General features: G+C 46.0%; 2 protein-coding genes across 4 annotated transcripts in view; both read right to left on the bottom strand.

The window, feature by feature from the left end:
* The window catches only part of LOC105924699 (cyclin-dependent kinase 15-like), a 30,777-nt gene extending 12,769 nt beyond the window's left edge, over positions 1 to 18,008 (bottom strand). Inside the window, exons 1-7 of one of the 2 annotated variants that reach the window (XM_036130248.1) lie at positions 17,797 to 18,008; positions 16,341 to 16,481; positions 16,160 to 16,254; positions 1,786 to 1,865; positions 1,611 to 1,705; positions 1,225 to 1,287; positions 1,024 to 1,147 (exon numbers count right to left, since the gene is read on the bottom strand). In XM_036130248.1, coding sequence (XP_035986141.1) covers positions 1,024 to 1,147; positions 1,225 to 1,287; positions 1,611 to 1,705; positions 1,786 to 1,865; positions 16,160 to 16,254; positions 16,341 to 16,481; positions 17,797 to 17,985 — 787 coding nt within the window. In that variant the 5' untranslated portion in view covers positions 17,986 to 18,008. Of the gene's footprint in view, positions 1 to 877; positions 1,148 to 1,224; positions 1,288 to 1,610; positions 1,706 to 1,785; positions 1,866 to 16,159; positions 16,255 to 16,340; positions 16,482 to 17,796 lie in introns of those variants that run through there. The other variant, XM_036130247.1, reaches the window with a different exon arrangement.
* Positions 18,009 to 21,239: 3,231 nt separating this feature from the next.
* Positions 21,240 to 27,461, bottom strand: LOC105923472 (reticulon-3-B). Of its 2 annotated transcripts, XM_012859467.3 has the most exons (8): positions 27,294 to 27,461; positions 24,594 to 24,744; positions 24,462 to 24,518; positions 24,257 to 24,395; positions 24,112 to 24,181; positions 23,795 to 23,841; positions 21,460 to 21,518; positions 21,240 to 21,356 (listed from the first exon to the last, which is right to left on the bottom strand). In XM_012859467.3, exons 1-8 carry the CDS (start codon positions 27,352 to 27,354, stop codon positions 21,308 to 21,310), a joined length of 633 nt encoding a protein of 210 aa, XP_012714921.2. In that variant the 5' UTR covers positions 27,355 to 27,461; the 3' UTR covers positions 21,240 to 21,307. The 2 variants fall into 2 exon arrangements, with proteins under 2 accessions (XP_012714921.2, XP_012714920.2); XM_012859466.3 differs by having other exon boundaries at positions 24,112 to 24,395.
* Position 27,462: the final 1 nt, after the last annotated feature.

Genomic DNA, 27,462 nt, shown 5'->3' with positions numbered 1-27,462 from the left:
ATTTATCCTGAAGATTTATCGCGGTAGCACCAAGTGACTCTATAAGCCACTACTTTTTTTAAGGAAAAGAAAAGACGTCTGGGAGAAAATAGAAGACATCATGAACAATTGAAGTGAGGTGAGAAAAACAGTAAATAAACAAGGGAAATGTTAGAATTATTTTTACTATTCTCTACAGGTTTTATTTTATTTACCATGTTCATTGCATTTATCACGTATTTACTCATTACTATTAAAAAGGTTTTAAGGTTTGAGGTTATTCAGATATTAAAGTTTTTTTGTAGATGACTGATATCTCTCTTATGTTACAAAGTAAGGCTTTGTGCAGAGACAGAGTCTCGTTTTTGCATGGGCTATCTGTGATTGTGATGAACTGCACCCAGCCATCTGGTGAACTGTGTGAACTGCTTTGTGTTATCTCGAAAGCCACATTGCTGTTTTCCTCCCATACTCCCTTAGTGCGGCAATGTGAATTGTCTAAGGATCCCTCTGTAAAAATAAAAAGTAAGGCGGCAGCAGAGTTTGCTTCAGAGCAGTAAGAGAAATGTAACTGAATGCATCTCTCCGCTGTTCTCCTTGCAAGTTAAAAAAATCTAATGTCTGTTGCCTTTCTTCCCTGTTAGTTTAATGAGTGTTTTAGGTGTTTGAACCTGACAGCATTGCTTAATATTAATTTGCTCCTGATTCTGCCTTTACAAAGGAATACCATCTAAATCCCCTGGGCCTCCTCCCAGGACACGCTGGAGGGACTATGTCTCTCTGCTGGGAACGCCTTGGGATTCCCCCGGAGGAGCTGGCCCAAGTGGCCGGAGAGAGGGACGTCTGGGCCTCCCTACTGAAGCTGCTACCCCCGCGACCCGACCCCGGATAAGCGGAAGATGACGGACAGACGGACGGAACATCTAAATCACTTGCTCCATTCACCTTATTTCTGTTTGGTGCGAATGCACCTTAAAAGTTGGGTAAAACTAAATGTCCTATGTGCTGTGCTATGTCTGTTCGCCTGTAAGGGGCACTCCTCACCAAAGTCGGCCAGTTTGAGCTCTCCCAGGTGACTGATGAGCAGATTGTGGGGCTTCAGATCTCGGTGGAGGATTCTGCGACTGTGGATGTAGTTGAGAGCACGGAGCAGTTGGAACATAAAGATCTGCAAAAAGCAGGATTATAAGTGCAAACTATAATGTCAGTTGTTCCTGTAGCGCCCCCTGGTGTGTGTGCACATACCCGCACATTGTGAGAGTGGATTCCTCCGGGATGCTGCGTCATATACTGGGCCAGATCTGTCTGCTGTAGCAGTAACAACATTAAGCAAAATGCTTCGATTTACTACCGTAAAACAAACTGCCCCCTGCAGGAAGACAGCAGCTACAACACAAATACTTAAACATTGGCCAGCGAATCAGAGCAGCTCATAGTGGAGCTTCCTGCCATTAAAACTTGACTGATGAGATTTTTGTGTTTGAACTCCAGGAAAATCATAAACATCTTCATCTGCAGGTTTTAAACATTTTGGTCTGATCTAAACTGAAATGGCCACAATGAGACGGTATCTGCAGCGCCCCCTCAGGTCAGACTGGAAACTGCTGAATCACAGTAAAGGCCTTCCTCATCACATATTCAAAGACCAAGGTGAGAGATTCTCTGGTGTGGATGATGTCATGCAGGAGGACGATGTTGGCGTGTTTCAGATGTTTAAGAAGAGACGCTGCTTGCACAAACAGACAAACACAAGTGTGAGCGCCGGATTTATACTCAGGTAGATGGTGGATGGATCTAACTGGATACCTTCTCTGATGGCAGTGAACGGGACGCCCTCCTCAGTCTTCATACGAATCACCTTCAGTGCCACCAGCTGCCCGTTGATCCTGCACAGAAGAAGAGATGATTTCCAATGAAACCAGCATCAATCAAACCCATTACTGTTGATCACTTTATAGATCACTAAAAAAACCTTCACAACAACAGTTTGGAGCCGCTCAACCTCAGACGATCATTAAGATTTAAGATTAGATTGTATCAACTTAAAAGAACGAGAACATTGTTCACAGGGGTGGCTGGTGATACAAGTTTGGGACAACAATAAACTCTACTTGAAATAAATCCACCGACACTCATATTCCTGCTGCTGGATGTTTACATCTGGTCGGTCTGGTACGATTTCCTTTTTCCTCTTTTAATCCTCCAGTGAAAGCCTTGTGAAATCATTATTTTGTAAACAAATGACAGAATTTTCCCTCAATGCGGCATTCTCTCCTGTCTTGTTGTCGTCTGACTCGTCTGTTTGCATCATGTTTGAGGGAAATTTGTGCATCTATGCTGCCAGCGGTGCGACTGTGATAATTTCATTTTATGGGCAGAGAACTGACTGGCTGCAGAGTGAAGAGACTCTTAAAGTAACCAATTAAAGACCAGCAAGAAGTCACATGGGGGCCAAAGGTGTTAGATACACTATTTGTCCAGCACGCCTTGGCGTTTGTTGTGCTCCCTTTATTTTGTTAGTTCTTTAAATGGTACAGCCACCACGAGCATCCTGTAAAGGCTGAGAGGAGAGCTTCAGGTCCAAACCTTCTTTAATAGAGCTGAGAGTGGTCTACAAGAAATACATAAAACAAAACAAATGAGAACTATTATTTCCAATCGCTACAAATAGCTATTTCTAATTTGTCCAACAGGTGGCAGCAAGAGACCACAAATAACCTACAAGCCACGTTATCATTTAATTAACTCTTTAGGTTGCTAAATAAATTTAAATTGCACAAATGCAAATCCTGCTTGGTAACTGACAGAACTTACTCTTATTCATTTACACGCTCCCAGTCTCTTAGACAAACAGCTCTGAACGATCTCCAACAACCACCTTGTAAACTTTCTGCTCATCTAACACTGAACACACGCTCTTACAACATCGATGGCTATTGGCAGCTTGAGATAACAATAAACCAATCACAACAAAGATTATTCAGACGGCTTCTTGAGCTCTTAAAGTGATACACACACAGTTATACTAGTCCATTTTCAACAGCGTTGAAACATTAAAATAAGGCCTAAACAAAAAAAAAAAAAAAAAAAAAGGGAACAGGAAAGATGAAAAATCATTAATAGACCAGTAAGAGAGAGCAGGAGTGATAACTTTCTATTTTGTAATTTATGTTAATATACTCTTTTTTACAAACATTTTTCTACGCCCACTTTTGACAAACTGCCACTGGTTGTTTATTAAAGGTTTTTGTTGTAGCATTACAATTAAATAAAGTACTCACACCTCGTAGATATAAGTTTAAGTTCATCATCCAATGAGACCAACATGTTTCTTCTGACTGCAAGTATTATTAATGTTCAGGAGCGGCCCAGTCAGAGTTCTGACCCGAATCTGATGGAGAGTCTGACAGATTAGGGAGATGGTGAGGAGAACTTCCAGTCTCAAAGACTCGGAGCTCACCACCAGAGATAAATAATCTGACATGCAGAAAGCTGCTTGGTAACTTTAAAAAAACTAGAAAGCGTTTGATAGAGGTTTTATGTACACAAAAAAAGTAAATTAAAAGGAATATAATTTTTTATTATTATCCTATAGTTTTTATTTGTTTTGAGAGACCATGATCAAATACACTTTATTTAAAAGTGCTTTTCAGAGCACTCAAGGACACTACAAATTCAACAGTATATCAACAATAAATCATGATAAAACCAACATACATTAAAACATTTCAATGGGCAGGCAATCACAGAGAGGATTCACTCTAGAACAGACGGTTCTGAGCTCAGACTAGCCCTGGTGGAGGGTGCCGGTGGTTCTGATGTTTGGGGAGAGATCCAGAGTCTGGGAGCAGAGAGGTAGAAAGTTCTGCTACTCATGGTTCTGAGGAGGGAAGGAGGAACAGGGAAGTGATGGAGGATCTAAGGAAGCAGGAGGGAGGAGAGATATGAATGTGTCCAGAAGGATTCTGAATCTGGGCGTGATCCAGTGGAGCTGCGTTAGCACTGGGATGATGTGGTGAAATGAGGGGTTGTGGTGATAATGCAGCAGATGAACTCTGAACCACTTGAAGCTCCTGGAGCGACTTAGAGGAATGCCACAGAGAAGAGAGTTACAGTAGAGTTACCCTTACTAGTTCTGGAACTAGGTGATGCCAACTAATAAGAGGACAACTGGACTCTGGTTGAACTTCTGTTAAACTTGGCCCTGTTTTTCACTAACACTGGAAATCCTCCTAATGATGTCAAGGGTGACTAATGTTTACCCATTTCACAGTAAAATAATTATATAAGAGGACACATCTGTGTTGATACGTGACTAGAACACCCCACATACACATCCATGTAAATGCCATCCATGCATCCATCCATCTTCTTCCGCTTATCCGGGGTCGGGTGGCGGGGGTAGCAGCTTCAGTAGGGAGGTCCAGACGTCCCTCTCTCCAGCCACTTGGGCCAGCTCCTCAGGAGGAATCCCAAGGCGTTCCCAGCAGAGAGACATAGTCCCTCCAGCGTGTCCTGGGTCTTCCCCTGAGCCTCCTCCCGGTGGGACGTGCCCGGAACACCTCACCAGGGAGGCGTCCAGGAGGCATCCTGACCAGATGCCCGAGCCACCTCAACTGGCTCCTCTCGACGTGGAGGAGCAGCGGCTCTACTCTGAGTCCTCCCCGGATGACTGAGCTCCTCACCCTATCTCTAAGGGAGAGCCCAGACACACTACGGAGAAAACTCATTTCAGCCGCTTGTATCCGGGATCTCGTTCTTTCGGTCACGACCCAAAGCTCGTGACCATAGATGAGGGTAGGAACGTAGATCGACCGGTAAATCGAGAGCTTGGCCTTTTGGCTCAGCTCTCTCTTCACCACAACGGATCGGTACAGCGCCCGCTTCACAGCAGACGCTGCACCAATCCGCCTGTCGATCTCCCGCTCCATCCTCCCCTCATTCGTGAACAAGACCCCAAGATACTTGAACTCCTCCACTAGGGGCAGGACATCCTCCCCAACCCGGAGAAGGCACTCTACCCTTTTTCTGGTTCAAGACCATGGTCTCGGATTTGGAGGCACTGATTTTCATCCCGGCCGCTTCGCACTCGGCTGCGAACCGCTCCAGTGAGAGCTGTAGATCACGCCCTGATGAAGCCAATAGGACCACGTCATCCGCGAATAGCAGAGACACAATCCTAAGGCCACCATGTAAATGAAACCCTATAAATGGGACTGTGAGGCTTGTGTTGTTGGGGATTTTGTTGAATGGAATTGTGAATGTGCAACTTATGTTTGTACAGGCTAAACATTGCCCTGCTGGTTGAAAAAGACTTAGACTAAGACAACTTTATTTGTCATTTTATATGCACAGAGTGCGTACATAACGAAATTTCATTGCATACAGCTTGTAAATTGCAGTGAAATTAAATTACAATATAAGGTGCAGCAGTGATTTAAAAGTAACAAATTAAATGTAGACAATGCAGGAGAAGTCTCAGTGTACAGGTGAGTATTTTTAAAACCCATTTTTATGTACAGAATTGATTGTGCAAAGGGCATTTGTGCAAGGACACATTTAAAAACTAAGAGTTCGGCAACATTTGTAATGCTAGATGGAGATGCAGTGATGCAAAATGTGCAAATATGCGAATGATGTTCAGAGTTTATGGGTTATAGTTCAGTTCAACAGTCTGATGGCAGCAGGGAAAAAGCTTTTGCAGAACCTGGTGGACCTGCAGCGGATGCTGTGGAACCTCTTCCCAGAGGGCAGCATGGAGAACAGTCCATGGGGGGCGGGGTGTGAGGGGTCCCTGATGATGTTACGGGACACACAGCGCTGAGATGAAATGTCCTTTATGGAGGGAAGAGGAGCCCCGATGATCCCTTCTGCTGTCCTCACCACTCTCCTCACGTTCTTCCAGTAGGAGGCACTGCAGCCTCCACACCACACAGAGAGACAGCTGGTCAGAATGCTCTCTATGGTGCTTCTGTAGAAGGTCGTCAGGATGGGCGGGGGCAGGTGGGCTCTCCTCATCCTCCTCAGGAAGTACAGTCGTTTCTGTGCCCTCTTCACCAGTGACGTGGTGTTCACAGTCCAGGTGAGGTTGTCTGTGATGTGCACCCCCAGGAACTTGGTGCTGCTGACCACCTCCACAGCTGAGATGTTGATGAGCAGTGGAGCATGGTGAGGCCGGTTCTTCCTGAAGTCGACGATGATCTCCTTCGTCTTCTCCACGTTCAGGATCAGGCTGTTGTCTCTGCACCAGCCCACCAGCTGCTCCACCTCCTCTCTGTAGTCCTGGTAGTTGTCGTCTCTGATCAGGCCCACCACCGTTGTGTCGTCTGCAAACTTCACGATGTGATTGGTGGTGAACCTGGGGACGCAGTCGTGTGTCATCAGGGTGAACAGCAGGGGGCTCAGGACGCAGCCCTGAGGGGAGCCCATGCTGAGGGTGATGACATCAGAGCTGAGGGTGATGACATCAGAGGTGTTCTGATGACCCGGACTGACTGAGGTCTGTTGGTGAGGAAGTCTAGCAGCCAGTTGAAGGGGTGTGCTGAAGTCCAGATGCTCCAGTTTTCCCACCAGATGTTGTGGGATGATGGTGTTAAACGCTGAAGTCCAGGAACAGTATCCACACGTGCGTGTTCTTCTCCTCCAGGTGTGTCAGGCTCAGGTGAAGAGCAGAGGAGATGGCGTCCTCAGTGGAGCGGTTCCGTCGGTAGGCAGACTGGAACGGGTCGAGTGTTGATGGGAGACTGGAGACGATGTGTTCCTTTACCAGCCTTTCAAAGCACTTCATCATGATGGGAGTCAGTGCAACAGGCCGGTAGTCGTTGAAACAGGTGACTTGAGGTTTCTTTGGCACCGGAATGATGGAGGCAGACTTGAAGCATGCTGGCACTGTGGCTTGGTCCAGCGAGGTGTTAAAAATGTCTGTGAGGACACCAGCCAGCTGACCTGCACACTCCTTTAGCACCCGCCCAGGTATGTTGTCGGGACCTGGGGCCTTTCCGCGGGTTGACTCTCCTCAGAGTCTTCCTCACGTTGGCAGTGTCAAGGCAGAGGACCTCCTCTTCCTGATGGGGAACAGCTTTCACTGCTGGAGTGCTGTTTAATTCAATTCAATTCAATTATATTTTATTTATATAGCGCCAAATCATGAAACATGTCATCTCTAGGCACTTTACAAAGTCAAGTTCAATCAGATTATACAGATTGGTCAAAAATGTCATATATAAGGAAACCAGTTGATTGCATCAAAGTCCCGACAAGCAGCATTCACTCCTGGAGAACCGTAGAGCCACAGGGAGAGTCGTCTGCATTGTACATGGCTTTGCAGCAATCCCTCATACTGAGCAAGCATGAAGCGACAGTGGGAAGAAAAACTCCCCATTAACGGGAAGGAAAACCTCCGGCAGAACCGAGCTCAGTATGAACGGTCATCTGCCTCCACCCACTGGGGTTACAGAAGACAGAGCAGAGACACAACAAGAGAAACAAAAAAGCACAGAAGCACACATTGATCTAGTAATCTGTTCTACATTAGATGGTAGTAGCGGGTGAGCCGTCTTCTCTGGATGATGTCACAGTTAACAGAACGCCAGACCAGGTGTACCTACTATGAAGATAAAAGAGAGAGAACAGAAAGTTAAAGCAGAAATGACAACACACAATGCATAATTGAAGAACAGTAGAACTCTATAGAGTGAGAGAAATAGACCCTGATGTCCTCCAGCAGCCTAAGCCTATAGCAGCATAACTATAGAGATAGCTCAGGGTAACATGAGCCTCTCTAGTTATAAGTTTTGTCGAAAAGGAAAGTTTTAAGATTAGTCTTAAAAGTAGACGGGGTGTCTGCCTCACGGACCAAAACTGGGAGTTGGTTCCACAGGAGAGGAGCCTGATAGCTAAAGGATCTGCCTCCCATTCTACTTTTAGAGACTCTAGGAACCACCAGCAGACCTGCAGTCTGAGAGCGAAGTGCTCTGTTAGGAACATACGGGGTAATCAGAGCTCTGATATATGATGGAGCTTGATTATTAAGGGCTTTATATGTTAGAAGGAGAATTTTAAATTCTATTCTTGATTTAACAGGAAGCCAATGAAGGGAAGCTAAAACAGGAGAAATATGATCCCTCTGGTTGATTTTCATCAGAACTCTTGCTGCAGCATTTTGGATCAGCTGAAGGCTTTGAACTGCATTTTGTGGACTTCCTGATAGTAAAGAATTACAATAGTCCAGCCTTGAAGTAACAAATGCATGGACTAGTTTTTCAGCATCACTCCTGGACAGAATGTTTCTAATTCTGGCGATATTCCTGAGGTGAAAAAAGGAAACTCTGGAAACCTGTTTAATATGGGATTTAAATGACATGTCTTGGTCAAAAATAACACCAAGATTTTTTACTTTATTACCAGAGGCCCAGTTAATACCATCCAGATTAAGTGATTGATTAAGAAGTTTATTTTTTGAAGACTCTGGTCCAAAGATTACAACTTCTGTCCTGTCATAATTTAAATGCAGGAAATTTAAAGTCATCCAGCTGTTGATGTCATCAAGACATGACTGCAGTTGATGTAACTGATTGGATTCATCAGGATTTATGAATAAATATAGCTGAGTGTCATCAGCATAACAGTGGAAATTAATCCCATGCTGTCTGATAATTTTGCCAATCAGAAGCATATATATAGTAAATAGAATTGGTCCAGGTTTACTGCGTCAAACCTCCCAAAGAAGTTATTTAGTCCATTGAGGAAGTCAGCATCAACTTCACCCACCAGGGGGGGGAGGGCGTGTTGTATTCAGTGATCGCCCGGATGCCTTTCCACATGTTCCTGGTGTTGCTGGCGTCATGGAAAAGCTCCTGGATTTTCTGACTGTGGTTCCGCTTTGCTAGCCTGATGGCACGGTTCAGGTTGACTCTCGCTGTCCTCAGAGCCTCCTTGTCTCCAGACTTGAAGGCTGAGTTCTGCTTTTAGCGCTTGACGGACCTCCTCAGTGATCCAGGGTCGTAGGTTTGCTCGGGTGATGATGGTCTTGGTGGTGCTGATGTCCTCAATGCATTTGTTGATGTAGGCTGACACAGTCATGGCGTACTCATCAACGTTGATCTTGTCCTCATAAGTTGCAGCAGCTTTGAACATGTTCCAGTCAGAGCATTCAAAACAGTCCTGGAGCGCCTCCATTGCTCCCTCAGTCCACACCCTCACCTGCCTCACTACAGGTTTAGCTCTGATCAGCAGGGGCCTGTATGCAGGAATAAGCATCACAGCCGGCCGGCTACACCGCTTCCGCTTTGCTCTCCACCGGCGTGAGCTGCTCGTTGAGTCCGCTGCCTCACAGGCCCCCGGGACTGGTACCCGTAGTACGCCAAAGCCACGTAAACAATCGAGCGCAGTAGTGGTTAAAAGTCCAAAAACACTACATGACCGTAAGTCCAACAGGCACTCGCGGTCAAGTACTGATCGGCTGGGTAGATGAGAGATTTCTAGCCAGTTTGGCGGCATTTTTTTATGAAAATGTGAAAATGTAGTTAAATGTGAAAAGGTGAAGGATAGAGGCTATCTAGGATGACACCCAGAGTCTAACCTGAGGTGAGGGGAGACTATAGAACCATCAAGTGAAAAGGAGAAACTGTCAGCTTTGGATAATATAGATTTGGTGCCTATGAGGAGAATCTTAGTTTTATTACTGTTTAGTTTTAAGAAGTTGGTGGTGAACCAAGTTTTATTTTGAATGGCCAGAAGGTAAGGGAGGAGGATAAGAAGAATGTAAATAATGAAAAGTAGGGGTCCCAGGACGGAGCCCTGGGGCATGCTGATTGGGATGGGGGAAGAATGGAACAAAAGGACTTTAGTTGATCGAATTGAATATGGCCAGTAAGGTAAGAATGAAACCAGTCAAGGGGGGAAGAGTGATGCCAGTTGAAGTCAATCTGTGGAGTAAGACGTTTTATGCAATATTATGTCCGCTCGGACTACGGCTCCCAGCATGCAACATGGCTTGAACTCTGACTCCCATTGTACCTGCGAATCCCCCTACGAGGTGTAAAAACGGCAGTGCAGATGAGACACAGACTCATTCTGGAAGCATCTGCTGCATTGAAGAGACTTCGGCATTTTGCTGGAGAAAAGCTGCACATCACCTTTTACCCTCTATCATGGGATTGATAGAGGAGGTCTGGACTCTAAACTTTGATCAAAGTGAAACGCACAACTTCAAAGAGAGGACAAAAGAGTTCTTTCCTCTTCCGTCGACAGGCGAGGCTACGTCTTTCCTGATTTGGCCAAAAAGATCATAAGGACCGCTTCCACTGGTCTGCAAAGACCAGGTGAGCCAACGCACCTCCATCTGCAGCTGAAGCCAACAAGACATGGCAACGAGCCGCTAACCTCTTGCTCTGAGGTGCGCTATGTTCCTGGACCAATCTCCCAACCGGGAGCACCAGAAGGGAAGAAACCATTTCATTTCTTATAAATCTAGAAATTGATACTGGGTCTGGGGAGGAGTTTTATTTAGAAGTAGGTTTTAATGCCAATGTTTTACTCCAGAAGGAGTTTGTTGAACGTTTACATTGTGTGAGTTAATTCAGGAGAAAAGCTGTTTACTGTGTTTTATTTTCGGTTTCTGTGAGACAGCTGCAACTCATCGAAGCTCATCCATTGTGTTAGCTAGTAGCCATTGTCTTGAGTTTAGCCATCCCCATCTGGAGCCTGCCTGGGCTAATCGCTGTTAGCACCATAGACAGACCTCTCAACTTTTATCAAAAGTTAAGAGTGAGATTATGCTAATGTGGGGGCGGGGCTTATTCGGGGGCGGGGCTAACCGGACCCTGGAAGAGCCGGTGGAGTCAACTCCATCTCATTTTTATCCCACCAGACAATGAAGTAGACATTTATTACTTTTGTTAAAAAGAGAAAGAGACGTATTAATACTTTATTGTTCAGTTAATGGATTAAGACATAAAAAATACACAATTGTTCAAATAATACTGAATAAAATTAAGTAGTTTTAAGTTATTGACCGAATTATTACACTTTTACACATTCATCTATGGGTTGGTGCGTCTTTACGCATGATCCAGCTGCTGATGTCTCCCTCTTTTCAGCTCAATGCACATTTAGACTGTTACAGTTTATAACATTATCACCTTTCACAGCGACAGGTTTCTCAGTCAGTCGCCGCGCTGACCAGACAAATCTCTATTGCTCTCGTCAGTGCGCTCTGGGCGGTGAGGTGGGCGGATTTTACCCCCATTGGTGCGCTGCGTGCGACGGATAAACAGTGGGGAAAATGCATAATTACTGTAAAGGGCTCCTATAAAGGGAACAGGGGTACTGACAGGTCTGAGATGAAGCCCCTGATGTTACAAGTTCTTTAAAATGACCCTTAAAAGTGCGCACCTGAATTAAAGCGCGAGGCAGCAGCCCACCGAAGCGCCACTGATTCTATGTTGTTAAAAATAAAATAGCATGAAATACAGCTACTAACTCTCCTATTGACTTTAACTGGCACACATTGCTACTGATGTGAGGACATTAAACGTAGTGATTCACGTTTTGAATGGTGAACGGTGATAAAAGCACCTGCTCCGAGGGAAAGGAGGGGGGAGAGGAGCAAGCGCTGAGGCACAGAAATACGGTGCATGTAGTTAAAAAATGCAGAATTAATAAAAACTAAACTTATAAACAGACCAAGTGGCTTTTTAAACTGCATCTGGTTAGCAGAACTGATTTATGATCCAGCGTGCAGCCATGACTGGTTCTGAATGGACCGGTTATCTCGCAGCAGCTCCGCCCCCTCCCCTCCTGCATACGCAGTACAGGACCTTACCGGCTCACTTTCACCACTGTTAAGACTAAAATTATTCATAACTCTGATCACTCTTCCTGCTGCTCTGTTAACATGAACTGCAGCAGGAATTACTGATGGCCACAAGCTGTGAAAGAAGCCCAAACATCTCAGCAGAAGGCGGAGTTTTGTCGTCCACAGCCCAGATGGGCTTTGTGATTTTTATGCGTGAGAAATTCCATGTTTGCGTGTGAAATGTCATGTGCAGTGGCGGCTGGTGCTAAAAAAACTGAGGGGGGCGCACACAAACAAACGAAAAACAAACAAAGCAAATCTTAAAAAATAGCACTATTTGAACATGAATTTTGCCCTCCTTTCCTTCTGCCCAGCAAATTTCTCAATTATATTCTTAATTGTTAAAGTCAGTCATCTCTGCGACTAGTCTTTTCTCCATTGACAACATGGCCAATGCATTCAGCCTGTCCTGAGTCATTGAGTTTCTCAGAAAAGTCTTGATTCTTTTCAGAGTTGAAAAGCACCTTTCAGCTTCTGCTGGTCATGGCTGTGGTGAGGAGGATCTTCAAGAGCGTGACAGTTTCTGAAAAGACTTCTTCTAGATTGTTTTCCTGATTTTAATAACATTTGCTGCCATTTTTTAAGGCTGTGTTATGAAATGTGTTACAGCATTTTTGTGGGACAAGATTATACAAAATTCAGTAACTAAATGTTTTATTCCCCATTACCCATAAACTTCAGTACAACTTAAATAATAAAATATCTTGCTGACAAACATTACATCAACATACCTACACAGCATAGACACAACTAAAGGTATTTCTAACTACAAAGCACATCTTCCTAATATATTAAATAACATTACTATAAACCAGTGTAACAGTGATTTTCCACAACAACTCACCTCTGCAGCAATCCTTTCATGGTCTTCTACACTGAGTGCCCGACGCCTCTTCACTGGCTGACTACTACCTACACTGCTTTATCCAACCATGGAGTGGAGAGATCACTTGCCTGCTGCTGAATTTGTAAATTAAGACGACCCGGTCCAAGCTCCTTTATCCTGTTTTTTTTCTTCAAGTGAACGCTTTGTAAAAGCATTTTTTTGTAAAGACAAAACAGAATTTTCTCTCATTTTGAAACTACTCCACTTTGCAAGCATAACCGTGAATCAACCTAACGATCTGCAGCTGCGCTAATGAGTCGAATCGGGGATTGTCCAATCACACAATGTTTTAAAAAAATTAGCCAGTACTGACACTCTACCAGTAATGACACAACAGAATAGGTGTGTCCGGGATGCAGAGCGCTGCACCCCTATGCAAAACCCTAGATAACCAATTAAAAGTCAGCCTCAGATCACGTGCTTGCCCAAGTTCCTGCGCCTACATTCACTCCCATTAGACCGGCGCCCTGCACATAGGAAAGGAGGAAGTGTGCACAATGTGAGCAATTAAATAGAATTATGTATTTACTATTTTAATAAATTCTAACATGTCTATTGGACACACAGTATGAATAAATACATTTCTAAGAACTTTGCAGTTCAGAAATCATTTATTATCTAAAAGATTTAAAGGGGGCGGCGCCCGAGCGCCCCCTACTGGCCAGCCGCCACTGGTCATGTGTTGCGTGTGAGCGTGTGAAGTCAGTGAAATGCGTGTGTCACACGGTCAATGCGTGAGAGTTGAGAGCTATGACCATAGACATAAAAGAGCAGACCTTGCATTGACTGTCACAGCACATGAATTATGGCCACCATTATTCACAGCTTTTCACAGCTTATTGCTTTAGCCTACTTTCAGTTTTTGGGATGACTCTTATGGTTGGCAAGGTACGCACCACGTGGCAGACCCCTTCTGAATTTCTTCCAAAATTTTCTAGTTTTCTAGAAATTTTTCTAGTTTCTGTTGAAATGGAGGACCATCCATACTCTGCCCAGGGAGAGGCAAGAGAAAGTAACCAAGAACAGAAAAGTAGTAACAACCAGGAGAAAACAAGAGTGCTGTGCTATCAGAGCCATGATGAGAAAAAATAAATCAGATTGTATTTGAAGCAAAAGAAGTTTACAGGCACCAAGGATCTGCCCCCTGTGGAATGTATTAACTTTGATCCGTTTCTTACACCTTTATGAAGGTTTAACATGTGTTTATATGCTTTAATATGCTTTTAAGATAGCTGGCAGAAAGCTTCAAAACCGGGCCTGTTGGTAAAAGAATTTGGAATTCTTGGAATTTGCAAGACGGGTTTCTGTCTTGGACAACCTTTTGTTTAGCTCAAGGTTCGGGGTTGTGGTCAGCGGCTTGCAGGCGATGACCGGAAGAACCAGAACAAGGCAGCCAAAGAAGCAACTCCATATAGGGTAGAAGTATTGTTAAGGTGTGTCATTTGCTCATGTAACTCTGTGAGACCCTTCCCTTTGAAGTTAATAAAAAGAGCCTGCACAAGGAAGAGGACAGAGTTGTTGCTCGCAGGTGTTGGCTGGTGCAACTTCTCTCCTTTTACAAAGGTGAAACTTCAATTCTGTTTCCTTGGCTAAGTTTTTGTTGCACTCTTAGACTAAGTCCTGCACATGACTCAACGGACCCGGGGAAGCAAGCGGCTTCAACACCCCTCAGCAGGGTGCAATCAGTGCTATAAAGCCTGCTATAGAGCCAAACTTCTCTCAGTCTCTTCACTACTGACTGCTTCCTGGGGCTCTATAAGAGAGGGAGGATGATAAGAAGAATCTAAATAATGAAAAGTAGGGGTCCCAGGACAGAGTCTCTATAGAAGAGGGGGAAGAGGCCAGCCACCCTTGCGAGCTACATGGGACTCAGACATATGGGGCTCAAGGCCCACCAGCTGCACAGAACATGCCTTCTGTGAAACTCATCTCCCCTCGCCCCACTAGGCCGGGAGTGCTGGTCTAGTCGTTAGAGCAGCGCGCTTGCACTCAGAGAAGGATGCAAGTCCCCGGTTCAATCCCCACTGCCTGCACTCTGGGTCCCTGAGCAAGACCCTTAACCCCTGATTGCTCCCCAGGCGCCGCACATGGCAGCCCACTGCTCCCCAAGGGGATGGGTTAAAAGCAGAGAACACATTTCGTTGCTCTGTACTTGTGACAATACAATGACAATAAATTGAATTCAATTCTATTCTATTCAATGGAGCGACAAAGGGGGAAATTCTCGTCCTCTGCGGAGCGGAGGACTCGACTGAGTTTGGAGATCTACCGACTAAATCAAAGATAAGTTTGTAGTCTCACTTCTGCTTAAACAGATGCTGAAGTGAATGAATCCATCTATGCCGAACCAGCTTTATTTTGCTTCCTCAGCGGTCTCTAGGTGGAGCCGCAAAGCCGGCACAGGACCCACTTCCCAAGCTGACAGCAAAATCTGGCCTGAAATCGCCTGCAACCGGGTCAGAGACTGCAAGCAGGAGGTCGGACTGGCCTACCCTGTTCAGACCACGTTTCGGCTAGCCGCAGAGCCGCTAGCCCGCTGCTGAAAGAACCAACGTTTCCCTGGACCACTGCTCACCCTTGGATGGCCAAAGTGAACCGAACTCACACGAAGCACTGACAGGTTTGGCAGAGAAACAAACAGGGAAAGTAAAACGGTTGTTTGTGATGAGGTTACATCGTGGTTTTAAACACATGAAAAATAATTCTTACCGCATTAATATGGAATATTAATTTCGACTCAAAGGTGTTTTGTGTAACTTTAGAAGTAACCGATTTTAGTGACTGATCGCTACAGCGACCCCTAGCCTCCCAGAGGTATAATCACATTAATAAAATCAAGTGTCCCTAAAGTTTACAGATTCTTACTGAGAAAATCATTCTTTAAAATGTTGTTTTATTAAATAATGTTTTGTTTGGCTCTGGGTTTGGATTGTGAATGGGTTGAAACACATACCAAATGTTGCTCTGAATTAGTTAAACTAATATAACCTCAATTCACATTCTTTAAGATGAACTTTTGGTTCTTTATCTGCAGTGAACCAGGATTCACTGAATCATTCTGATGATGATGATGATGATGATGATGATGATCAACCACTTTTATTTTGTCTTGTTTCTTTTGTGTGTACATAGATCCTTAGCTTCATTTTATCTTAATTTTGCTTAGTAGTTTAGTTAAGTTTCACTAGCCTAGTAAAGAGGATTTGTTGATTGAAATTTAGTGTTAATTCAGATAAACAGCATTATATAGTGATGTTCTCTGGATGTTCATTTTATTTCTGTTAATAAATTCTTGAACTTGAAGAGAAGTAGACACTCCTTTATTCTATATGTGTGCAGAGTTTGCTGGTAAAACATCGCCAGTGCTTGAATCATCCCTTTGAACTATTGTCCTGATATCAGCTAAAGAGCTCACAACAAAGCTGACGAACTCTGACCTGCTGATGCCTTTGTAAACGGAGGCAAACGCTCCTTCTCCCAGTTTCTCCAGACTCAGGTATGACTGGGCTGCTCCAAACTCCAGACCCGCTTTCTAAGCACAGCACATCCACATAACATCAGGTTCTGAAAAACATAATATGGTCATTACATCATCACCCCATGACATTATCAGCTGACCCAGGTGAAGCATTCCTGCTCAGTCGCTGCTCTCATTGGGTCGCTGTTGCTGCGTCCTCGTGGAACCCTGAGCCTTCGGACCTGCAAAGTGTGGAACCAGTGAGGCTGGGACCCGGATGGGTTGGGAGGTTCACGATCCACCTAAACACACAGACAGAGTTTATTGGCCATCCCAGTCACACAGAATAAACAAACCCTCTAAGAGCTTTTATATCAACCAGCTATCTTCCATGTTAAACACCAACTGACAGCTTTGGTTCTACCTTAAACAACACCTCTAATCTCTGGTTCCACCTTTAAAAGCACACTACTTTTCTGGTTCCAACATAAAAAAAAACACCCAACCTCTTTGGTTCCACCTGAAAAAACATTTTAATGTTGTTGTTTTTTTTCTGGTTCCACCTTAAAAAACATAGACAACTTTGGTTCCATCATAAAACACAAATGATGTTTTTGGTTTCACCTTTGAAAATATCTGAAGTCTCTGGTTCCTCCATAAAAAAAACACCCAAAGTCTCTGGTTCCGCCTTAGAAGATACCCGATTTCTTTGGTTCCACCTTAAAACACACCGACACCTTAGGTTCCACCTTAAAAGACATCCAAAGTCTTTGGTTCTACCCTGAAAAACACCCTACACCTTGGCTCACCCTTTAAAAAAATTGATGTCTCTGGTACTGCCTTTAAAAAAATACCCAACATCTTTAGTTCCACCTTCGAAGATGCCAAATGTCTTTGGTTCCAGCTTAAAATAGCACCCTAACTTTCTGGTTCTACCTTAAAAATGTTTTGGTTCCACCTTTAAAAAAAATCAATGTCTTTGTATCCACCTTAGAAGATACCTAATCTCTTTCGCTCCACCTTAATTAAAACTGACATCTCTGGTTCCACCTTAAAAAAAAAAACACCCCATATCTTTAGTTTCACCTTTGAAAATGCCAAAAATCTTTGGTTCCACCTTAAAAAAAATAACACATGTTTCCCGTTCCACCTTAAAACAGACCTGTCTTCTTTGGTTTAACCTAAAACACACCCAACATCTTCGGTTTCATCTTAAAAAAAAACGGATATCTTTGGTTCCACCTTAAGACACCCGACATCTTTGGTTCCACTTTAGAAAATACCCGGCGTCTTTGGTTCCAACTGACACTTCTGGTTCCACCTTAAAAAATTATATGTTTGGTTTCACCTTTAGAACCACTTGACAGTCTTGGTACCACCATTGGTTTTCCCAGTCTTTTTAAAGGAACCACAGAGTTCTAGTTCTATTCTGTGGACAGAGTAAAAATGGATGAAGTGAGTCCTGCAGATGGACATGAAAAATAATTTATAGACAGTGAAAATGCTCGAAACAAGACAACGTCTGTGATGCCCAACAGGATCACCAGAACCAGAACCCTCTGGTTGGAAGTGAGGAACTCAATCAAATAAATTAGGTGAATCTGCATGAACAGGTACCCTAGAAGGCGGGATGGAAGTCCAGCTCCTGCAGCTCCTTGGACTATCGTCGTCCTCCTCTGGTCCTCCATCCTTTTCTCCCATCTGCTTCTCCTCCTTGTCCTCCTCTTCCTCCTCCTCTTCCTCGCCACCCCAGCAGCTTCTCATCCAGCAGCTGGCGCCCCTCATGCAGCTCGATGGTTCCTCCATTTTTCTCCTCTGTCTGATCCTGTTTCGTCTCTCTTCGCGTGGCTCACATGGTTCAGGAGAAGCAAACAGGGTCCCATGACACTACCCCCCCCCCCCCCCCCCCCCCCCCAGACTCTGAGAAGAACAACAGGCTCCATTCAGCACTCTGAGACAGGGAATATGCTGCCCCTGTGCTCTCTGCCACATACACACATGTTATTATTTTGTTCTGGTTCTGGTTCTGGTTCCGGCATAACTCTTGATCTTGCAGGAAGTCCGATCCAACGTAGTCATCTGTTGATTTACTTCATGAGTGACCTGGGTCTGTCAGAGCTCCTCTTCAGGTTCATCCAGGCCACCTCACCAGGACGCTGGTTAGCTGGATTTGTGCAGCTAAATAATTTGGGTTCTTACAGACGGTTCTAGCAGTGCAGCGGTTCCCTCGGTCGATCCGTTAAGGACCAGGGTTCTCACTTCTAAAGCTGCGTCGGGGCCTGAAACGTGAGAACATCCCTTTCCTCGCAAAAGTTGGGATCGATTTAAAAAACTGGTGACACTTAAGTATAGAAAAGGAGTTTTCAAATAAAAAACCAGAAGCCATGTTAAATAAATCTGCCCAACATTTCCTCATTTTCCACCGTCACCTTCCTCCCCCGGTGATTAACACAGTCACAAGGTGGGGCCATCACTTTAATCCACTGCTGCGTGAAGCTGCGTGAAGCTGCATGAAGCTGCGTGAAGCTGCGTGAAGCTGCGTGAAGCTGCGTGGTGGATGCTGGGAGAGTTAGGAGGTGAGGGTGATGATGACCTATGCCCCCCCCCCCCCAGTGGCTTCTTTATCATCTGGGGACAAAAGTCTCGTTCCTCCTGGTCTTCCTCATGGTCTTCCTCCCTCCTCAGATGGTCTGGAGGAGTTTCACCACGCAGCACAGCTCCATGATGCTGACATCTGCTGTTTAAAAGAGGTTTCATTTTTAACAAGTTCTTTTAATCTGGTCATCATCTGTCCTTTTACCTTCAACATGAAATAACAACCATCAGCTGATTCATCTTAATCCACATTAACATCCATGAGGTGCATCGACCATGTCTGGTCTAATCAGGGCGGGTAGAGGGCAGAACCTGAGGAGGAACCTGAGGAGGAACCTGAGGAGGAACCTGAGGAGGAACCTCCTACCAAATGTTCTGGTGCCAGTTATCTTTTTCTTTAGTCTGGATTCTGCACAGCTTTTATAATTGAGACACCTGCGGCATCCTGGGAAACTGCTACTGACGCAACAGCAACCCACACAGCAGACCAATGATTGATGAGTTTGAAATTACATGAAGGCGCCTCAGAGTGGGTCAGAAAATGACTTCAACAACAACAACAACATATATTTATGGAGGAAACCTGTATCCTGAGGATTTCTCCCTGTCTAGCTCAACAGCTGCTTCAGGTTTGGGTTGGACCTGAGCTCCGGGCGGTAGAGGAGGAGGAGCCATGCAGCTGCTGACCACACTGTTCATGTTATCTGGTCCAATCATTATGACTGATAAAGCCAAGGTTTTTTTAAACTGGGGCCCGGTGGAACCGTCTGAGACTGTGTTATAAGAATTATTATTCTGAAGTCACTATGGCCTCACACCACTCGGACAGAGGAGGCCTGGAGACCTGATGTCTGGGTATAAGATCCACTGTTTTCTGATTGCAAGGCCAAATGCTGCAGCTGCTGAGGGATACTGATTGTTACGATAGACTGTCTTTGTTTTGTCTCATGGGAAGGCCACGGTGCAGTATTAGGGGAAGCCCGAAAAGTGACACAGACAGAGACAGGGCAGACAGAGACCACAGCGGAACCGTGGGGTGCAATTACTTTCCATCTATGTGAATCTCTGCTCTGTTTCTCAATAAAAGTGCTGGAACGTCATACCACCGTCTCGTCATTTAGTAAAGATGGGAACTCAGTTACTATTGCTTAGAATTCCACCCAAAACTCCCACAACAGACTGAAAGCCCGCTAGCCTATCAGCTTCCTGCCGTCTTCTCTGACGTGTCAGTAGGATGGAGTCCCCCATCAGCTTTAGTGAGAAAACACTAGTTTCCCTCATAGAAGTGATGAGCTGTACATGCACTGCTGGAACAGCTCCACACAGAATCATCTCTTATTTATTAAAAGAGCAAAGTAGACTTTAAAACCAACTTGAACCAACCAACCTGTTGGTCAGGTGACTCCAGCCCAGAGGCTGCATGTGAACCTGAGGGAAGCAGAGAAGGCTTCCTGTCTCCACGGCGCCATTACTGCTCAGTAGGTCCAGTGAGTGGCTTCCTGCTGCTCATTTGTCCTGTTCACCTGGAACAAGCAGACTTGTTCCAGGTGAACACCACCTGTCGCCCAGTGAACACTGGAGATAGACAGCATCCCCCCCCCCCCCCCGGGACCCCATGATGGATTTAACGGGTCAGAAAATGAATGGATGGCTTGAGCATACTGTAGGGATTAAGGGGAAAGCATTAGGCTGGTTTAAATCTTATCTGTCAGACAGATTCCAGTTTGTTCATGTTAATAATAAATCTTCCTCAAACTCTAGGGTCACCTGTGGAGTACCACAGGGTTCAGTCCTTGGACCAATTCTATTTACTATATATATGCTTCCGATTGGCAAAATTATCAGACAGCATGGGATTAATTTCCACTGTTATGCTGATGACACTCAGCTATATTTATCCATAAATCCTGATAAATCCAATCAGTTACTTCGACTGCAGTCATGTCTTGATGACATCAAAAGCTGGATGACTTTAAATTTAAAATCAGAAATTTTAGACAGAAACTGCTGCTATGAACTCTTTCCTTTTCTCCAACAGAGAAGGTACTCCTGGGTCAGTGCTGGGTCAGCCAGAACCTGGCTGCTCCCACTGAGCCAGGTTCTGGTTCTGCTGGGGGGTTCTTCTTATTAAAAGGGAGTCAGTACCACTGACCAAACTGGCAGATCAATGTGGGGAATTGCTGCTACTTTGCAGCAATTTGCAAAGGCAAATTGAGTTTGTTCTGTTCCCTCCTGTCTTCTCTCCTTCCAGGTACTGAGAGGAACAGAGGAAATGTCACGAACCCCCCGGGAGTTCTGACAGCAGTTACTGGGTCAGAACTTTGAGCATTGAGGGCTGACCTAGAACACCAGGCTTTCTGTAGACTGCGTTGTACGGAGCCACATGAACTGAACTGAAGAATCAGTTCAGGACAGGTTCAACCGGTTCGCCTTGGTTCTGCAGACATAACACAAACAGCATGACATGTTTTATCAGAACTCTTTATTTCTTCAGGATCAGTTGAGAACTGGACTATGAGAGGATCCTCAGGTGTCAGTCAGCTTTGGTCCTCCTTACAGCTCCAGGTAACTTGTCCTGCAGCCTGGATCAGGGGACAGCATCAGGGGACGGCGTCACCATGGAAGGTACCCACCTTCCAGTCATGAATGACTGATGATCAGTGCAGCGATGAAAACTGGACTCACCTCTGCAGAACTTTCTCCAGGTTGGACTGGAGCAGCTCCACGTGTCGATCGATCTGACTCTGAAAATGCAGAGAGGCTGAAGTGAGACCAGAGAACAGGCTTCCAGTACTCAAGTCCAGTTCCTGCCTGGTACCAACACGCCTCCTGAGTGGTCCCCCCTCCCCCAGTCTAAAGGCTCTCCACCGTGGGGCCCTTTCCGGGACCGCCACTGACCCAAGGAGACTCTGTGGTCAAATCACCTGGACGTTCCCGCCTAACAACACAAGCTGCTGTTGTCAGAACCGGAGGTTCTGTAGACAGACGGGTGGAACGAGGACAGGATTTCTGCTCAGGTAAAAGTTCAGTCAGGACTTTATGGAGCCACTGAACTTCTCCTTGACATGAAGTTTATTTTACTCTTTTTGGTGCTGACTGGACCCACTGTGGTCCCCAGCTTACAGATTTATTTCTGCAAAGCCTAAACTGGGAATGTGAAAAGTCCAGAACCTTCAACGCAGCAAAATGTCCAAAAACAAATGAAGTTGAGAAAGGAAGACGGCACTGCTGAGCTCTGAAAAGTCTCACATAATTATTCTTTCTTCTGTGAAACTGACCCAGATCCGCTCCGAACGCAAGTCGCCTGTGGATGTCGGCAGCGTCGACGGTACGACGTCCCATCAACGCTAACCCGTTAACGCTAACCCGTTAGCACTAACCCGTCAACGCTAACCCGTTAACGCTAACCCGTCAACGCTAACCCATCAACGCTAACCCGTCAACGCTAACCCGTCATTGCTAATCCGTCAACGCTAACCCGTCAACGCTAACCCGTTAACGCTAACCCGTCAACGCTAACCCGTCAACGCTAACCCGTTAGCGCTAACCTGTCAACGCTAACCCGTCAACGCTAACCCGTTAACGGTAACCCGTTAACGGTAACCCATCAACAGTAACCCGTCATTGCTAACCCGTTAGCGCTAACCCGTCAACGCTAACCCGTCAACGGTAACCCATCAACGGTAACCCGTCATTGCTACTCCATCAACGCTAACCCGTCAACGCTAACCCATTAACGCTAACCCGTCATTGCTAATCCGTCAACGCTAATCCGTTAACGCTAACCCGTCAACGCTAACCCATTAACGCTAACCCATTAACGCTAACCTGTCAACGCTAACCCATTAACGCTAACCCGTCAACGCTAACCCGTCAACGCTAACCCGTCAACGCTAACCCGTCAACGTTAACCCATTAACGCTAACCCGTCAACGCTAACCCATTAACGCTAACCCGTCAACGCTAACCCGTCAACGCTAACCCGTCAACGCTAACCCGTTAACGCTAACCCGTCAACGCTAACCCGTTAACGCTAACCCGTTAACGCTAACCCGTTAACGCTAACCCGTTAACGCTAACCCGTTAACGCTAACCCGTTAACGCTAACCCGTCAACGCTAACCCGTCAACGCTAACCCGTTAACGCTAACCCGTCAATGCTAACCCGTCAACGCTAACCCGTCAACGCTAACCCGTTAACGCTAACCCATTAACGCTAACCCATTAACGCTAACCCGTCAACGCTAACCCGTCAACGCTAACCCGTTAACGCTAACCCGTCAACGCTAACCCGTCAACGCTAACCCGTCAACGCTAACCCGTCAACGCTAACCCGTTAACGCTAACCCGTTAACGCTAACCCGTTGATGGGACATTTTAATCTACAGCTGTTCTTCTAGCTTCACTGCTGCTTTCTCGGCGTTAATTCGCTTCTGTTTTAATTAGCTTCTGTGTTTCTGAGTTGATTCAACCACTAAGACGTGTGACAGAGTTGATGGACCCGCTCAGGCACTGCTGTCTTCATGGAAGCTCCTTCTTCCAGATGCGCTGCAGACTTCCCTGTGTTCTAATAACTTTTGAATAAAACTGCTTTGAGCGTTCTGACCAGTCGGCCCCGGCTGAAATCTATCAGCTCAAGGTCCCGCCGGGGGGCCCTCAAGGATTAACGGGTTGAAACACCTGAGAAATGAGCGGAACATCACTGGACCTGCTGATGGTCAGCTGACAGCTCCCTCACTCACCTGGTTGGATCTGACCAATCAGGACGCTTGTTAATCCCCAGTCAGAACAGGGCCTCAGTTGAGAGTGTACCATTGGACCAGAAACATGCTGACCGCACTAAAGCTCAGAGTTTCTGATCCAGATGATGATTACTGAAAATCGGACCAATCAACATCATCAGTTCAACAAACCCTGAACCTGAATGCAGCACAGAATGAGGTTCACTATATTTAGAGCAGTGAACGCAGCAGCTGCTGCAGATAGGAGGTAGGGCTGAGGTGGGGGGGGGGGGGGGGTACCTTCTTCTTCTGGTAGATCAGCGGTGCAGTGAAGAAGAGGACATCAGCTGCAGGCACAGAAAAAGAATCAGAATCAAACTCTGAGGCTGGACTCCAGCTCTGCTGCTAACCACAGCCGACCATATTTGGACGCCTGGAGCCAGAAATGCTGAAGCAGCGCCATCCTGGGATGATGTCCCAGGACGGCGCCGATGTCCCACTAGTCCCCCCAGTGGTGATTGTTGGTATTACAGAGGGAGGCGTGAGCGTGCAGCCGGTACCGGCCGGCGTGGCTCAGAGGCCTTCAGAAGACGGCAAACAGAACCAAAGCCACTCACCAAGGATCAGTATGGTGACGCCGTTAAACATGGCGCCGACGTACGTCATCAGCCACATGACCGCCGCCAGCTGCAACAGAAACAGAACCCAGCTGAGGCCCGGCGGATGCACCGACGGACCAACGCTCGTCCCACTAAGCCCAACCTTCAGAGAGTCCACCAGGTCCTCCACCAGCAGGAGCCTCCTGGTCTGGACGCTGAACCGGTTCAGCTGAGTCCGGCACTGTTCAGCCAGCAGCCGGGCCGACTCTGAGGACACGGAGATGTCCCGGTCCAGCTGAGACCTGACGGGCCGTGGAACAGGTTAGAGAGGGAAAGGCTCCAGCAGGCCAGGCACTTCTGACACTTACCTAAACGGATGACCCTCGTTGGACTTCTGGACCGCCTGGATCACAGATTTGTAAACCCTGTCAGCAGGAAGCAGACCATGGTCAAGACATCATGATGACATCATTTCCTGTTCACTCTGAGCTGAAGCCCACCTGAAGGTGATGGTGACGCAGAGACAGGCCAGCAGCAGGTAGGACATCACGCTGATGACCGACAGCGTCGCCATCGCCACAAGGACCACCAGGGACACGCTGAACGCCACCGCCGACTTCTTGGGTTCCCTCCAGTGGATGAGCTGCACGGCTGCAGAGAGCGCAGGAGACATGGACCGGCTGTCCTGAGCATTATGGGTAATGATGCGTCTGAATGCGTTTTACCCTGACATCGTCTCACAGAATCTCTTTTTTCACAGAATGTAGAAGCTGAGCGTTGAACCAGCTGATTGCTTCAAAGTCCAACAAGCAGCATTCACTGCTGGAGAAGCGTAGAGCTACAGGGAGAGTCGTCTGCATTGTTGATGGCTTTGCAGCAATCCCTCATACTGAGCATGCATGAAGCGACAGTGGAGAGGAAAACTCCCCTTTAACAGGGAGGAGAACCTCCAGCAGAACCAGAACCAGGCTCAGTGTGAACGCTCATCTGCCTCCACCCACTGGGGCTTAGAGAAGACAGAGCAGAGACACAGAAAGCTCAGAAGCTCACATTGACCCAGGAGTACTTTCTATGTTAGAGAAAACAGAGCAGAGACACAGAAAGCACAGAAGCTCACATTGACCCAGGAGTACTTTCTATGTTAGAGAAGACAGAGCAGAGACACAGAAAGCACAGAAGCTCACATTGACCCAGGAGTACTTTCTATGGTAGAGAAGACAGAGCAGAGACACAGAAAGCACAGAAGCTCACATTGACCCAGGAGTACTTTCTATGGTAGAGAAGACAGAGCAGAGACACAGAAAGCTCAGAAGCTCACATTGACCCAGGAGTACTTTCTATGTTAGAGAAGACAGAGCAGAGACACAGAAAGCTCAGAAGCTCACATTGACCCAGGAGTACTTTCTATGGTAGAGAAGACAGAGCAGAGACACAGAAAGCTCAGAAGCTCACATTGACCCAGGAGTACTTTCTATGGTAGATGGTAATAGAGGATGATCTGCCTCCCCTGATGATGTCACAGTTAACAGAACGCCAGACCAGGTGTACCTACTATGAATAAAAAAATAAATAAAAAATAATAATAAAAAAAATAAATTATATATATATATATTTTTTTTTTTTTCTTTTTTTTACATATATAGGGACCATTTGTCATTAAATTAATCTTAAAGCCGGTTGAGATCACCTCCAATAAGACTTTGTTTGTTGAATATGTTGATTTGAGGTGATCTAGTTCTGGTTTTAATTTGGTTTGGCTTACATTATTAGAAACACATACATTTAGTAAAAGGAAGATTAAATTATCCAAAGAGTTAGGATTAACCAGTGACCGTGTTTATCCATTTTATGTGAAATTATTTGTCCCTGAATGTTTTTTTAACAAAATGGCGACCCCTGCTGACCTTGAGGTGCCACAACAGAGACAGCTTCATCTGCCCAATGTTCGGACCACAAGTAGTTTCCTGTAGAAATATGATATTTGCACTCTTCCCGTTAAAAAACAGAAGTGAATCAGTAAAAGCTCAGTTTTCAGTCGAAACATACATAATAAAAAACAACAAAAGAATAAACTCTGACCAGGTGTTATCTGAACTGCAGGTAGCAAAACTGCTGAAATACTAAAGTTTCCTGAATTTACATAGTTTGTGAAAGTCACTTGGAGCTATGGGGTGCCTTGTCCATTGAGCAAGGCATAAGGGCCCTTAAAGACGGACTTTATCCCAGCCTTTCTGCAGGCAGGAGTCAGTGTCACATTACAGAGGGACGGGGGACTTATGGGGCCCCTGTTGCTGAGGCGGGTATTGTCTAGAGGAGAGTTCCTGAAGAGTCGAGCAGTAAACGGGATGATGATGCGTCCTGGGCGGTTAGCGTTATTTGGACCAAAGGTTACTCTCTGTGACCAGAGTCTTCTTCATCTTTCATCATCTGACGGTTTTCTTGATATCTGCAACTTTCTGTCTTCCTCCTCTTCCACGCCCATGATGCGCAGGTTCCATCTTCTTTTATAGCGTTCTGTTTCTGCAGACTTTCTTCCGATCTCTTCATCTTCCTTTGACACTTCAGAGTTCGGCTAGAAGTTATTTCTTGAACACCCAGAACTTGGTTTAGTTCCTTTTGGTTCTAAGAACCAGCATCCAGCTACGTTTAAAGGTAGGGATGCATTCTTGAGCAGCTGGTTCTGATAAAGTGGTCCAGTACCCAGCAGAACTGCAGCTCTTCTTCCGCTCACAGAACCAGGCAGAACCCTGGAAATAAAGCGGAGCACACAGAACCAGGCAGAACCCTTCCAGTTCTGCTGTGAGCTGATGCTGCAGCTCAGTGAACACCTGAACCAGGTGTGGAGAACTTGGGAACAGAACATTGTGGGGCGATGGGACCAGGAACAAAGCTCTGGCCTCAGAACTTCTCCCTGAGACTAATCTGAGCCGTCAGCTGACCAGCAGCACGGATCAGATTAGCAGGAACAAGGTCCAGCTGAGGTTCTGCTCGGTACCGGCTAAAAGTGGCTACATCACTGCTTGGTTCGTTAACAGGTGCCGTTAAACACCTGCATCAGACGCTTATTGAGGTTCTGCTGGGTTCTGGCTCGGTTGAAGGTTCTGTCCCTGTTCTGGTCTGACTTGTTATAACTGGATCAGAACCAGCCCATCCCGTTGATCAATTTCCATGGCAACCTGACAGCAACAGGTGCGTCTTACCTGCCTGAGAGAGCTCCTTCAGCGAGGAAGAGGAGTGGTTGAGTGATGAAGCCTCCTCCATCTTCTTCTTCTGCAGGTCCAAACCTCAGAGCCCAGGACCCCAGTGATCCGTGAGGGGGCGGACCGGCACCGGTCACATGACCCGGACCGGCACCGGTCACATGACCCG

The sequence above is a fragment of the Fundulus heteroclitus genome, unplaced genomic scaffold (genome assembly GCF_011125445.2).
Source record: "Fundulus heteroclitus isolate FHET01 unplaced genomic scaffold, MU-UCD_Fhet_4.1 scaffold_311, whole genome shotgun sequence".
Lineage (NCBI taxonomy): Eukaryota > Metazoa > Chordata > Actinopteri > Cyprinodontiformes > Fundulidae > Fundulus > Fundulus heteroclitus.
Note: the sequence above shows the minus strand (reverse complement) of the source record. Positions and strands in the feature narration are given on the sequence as shown.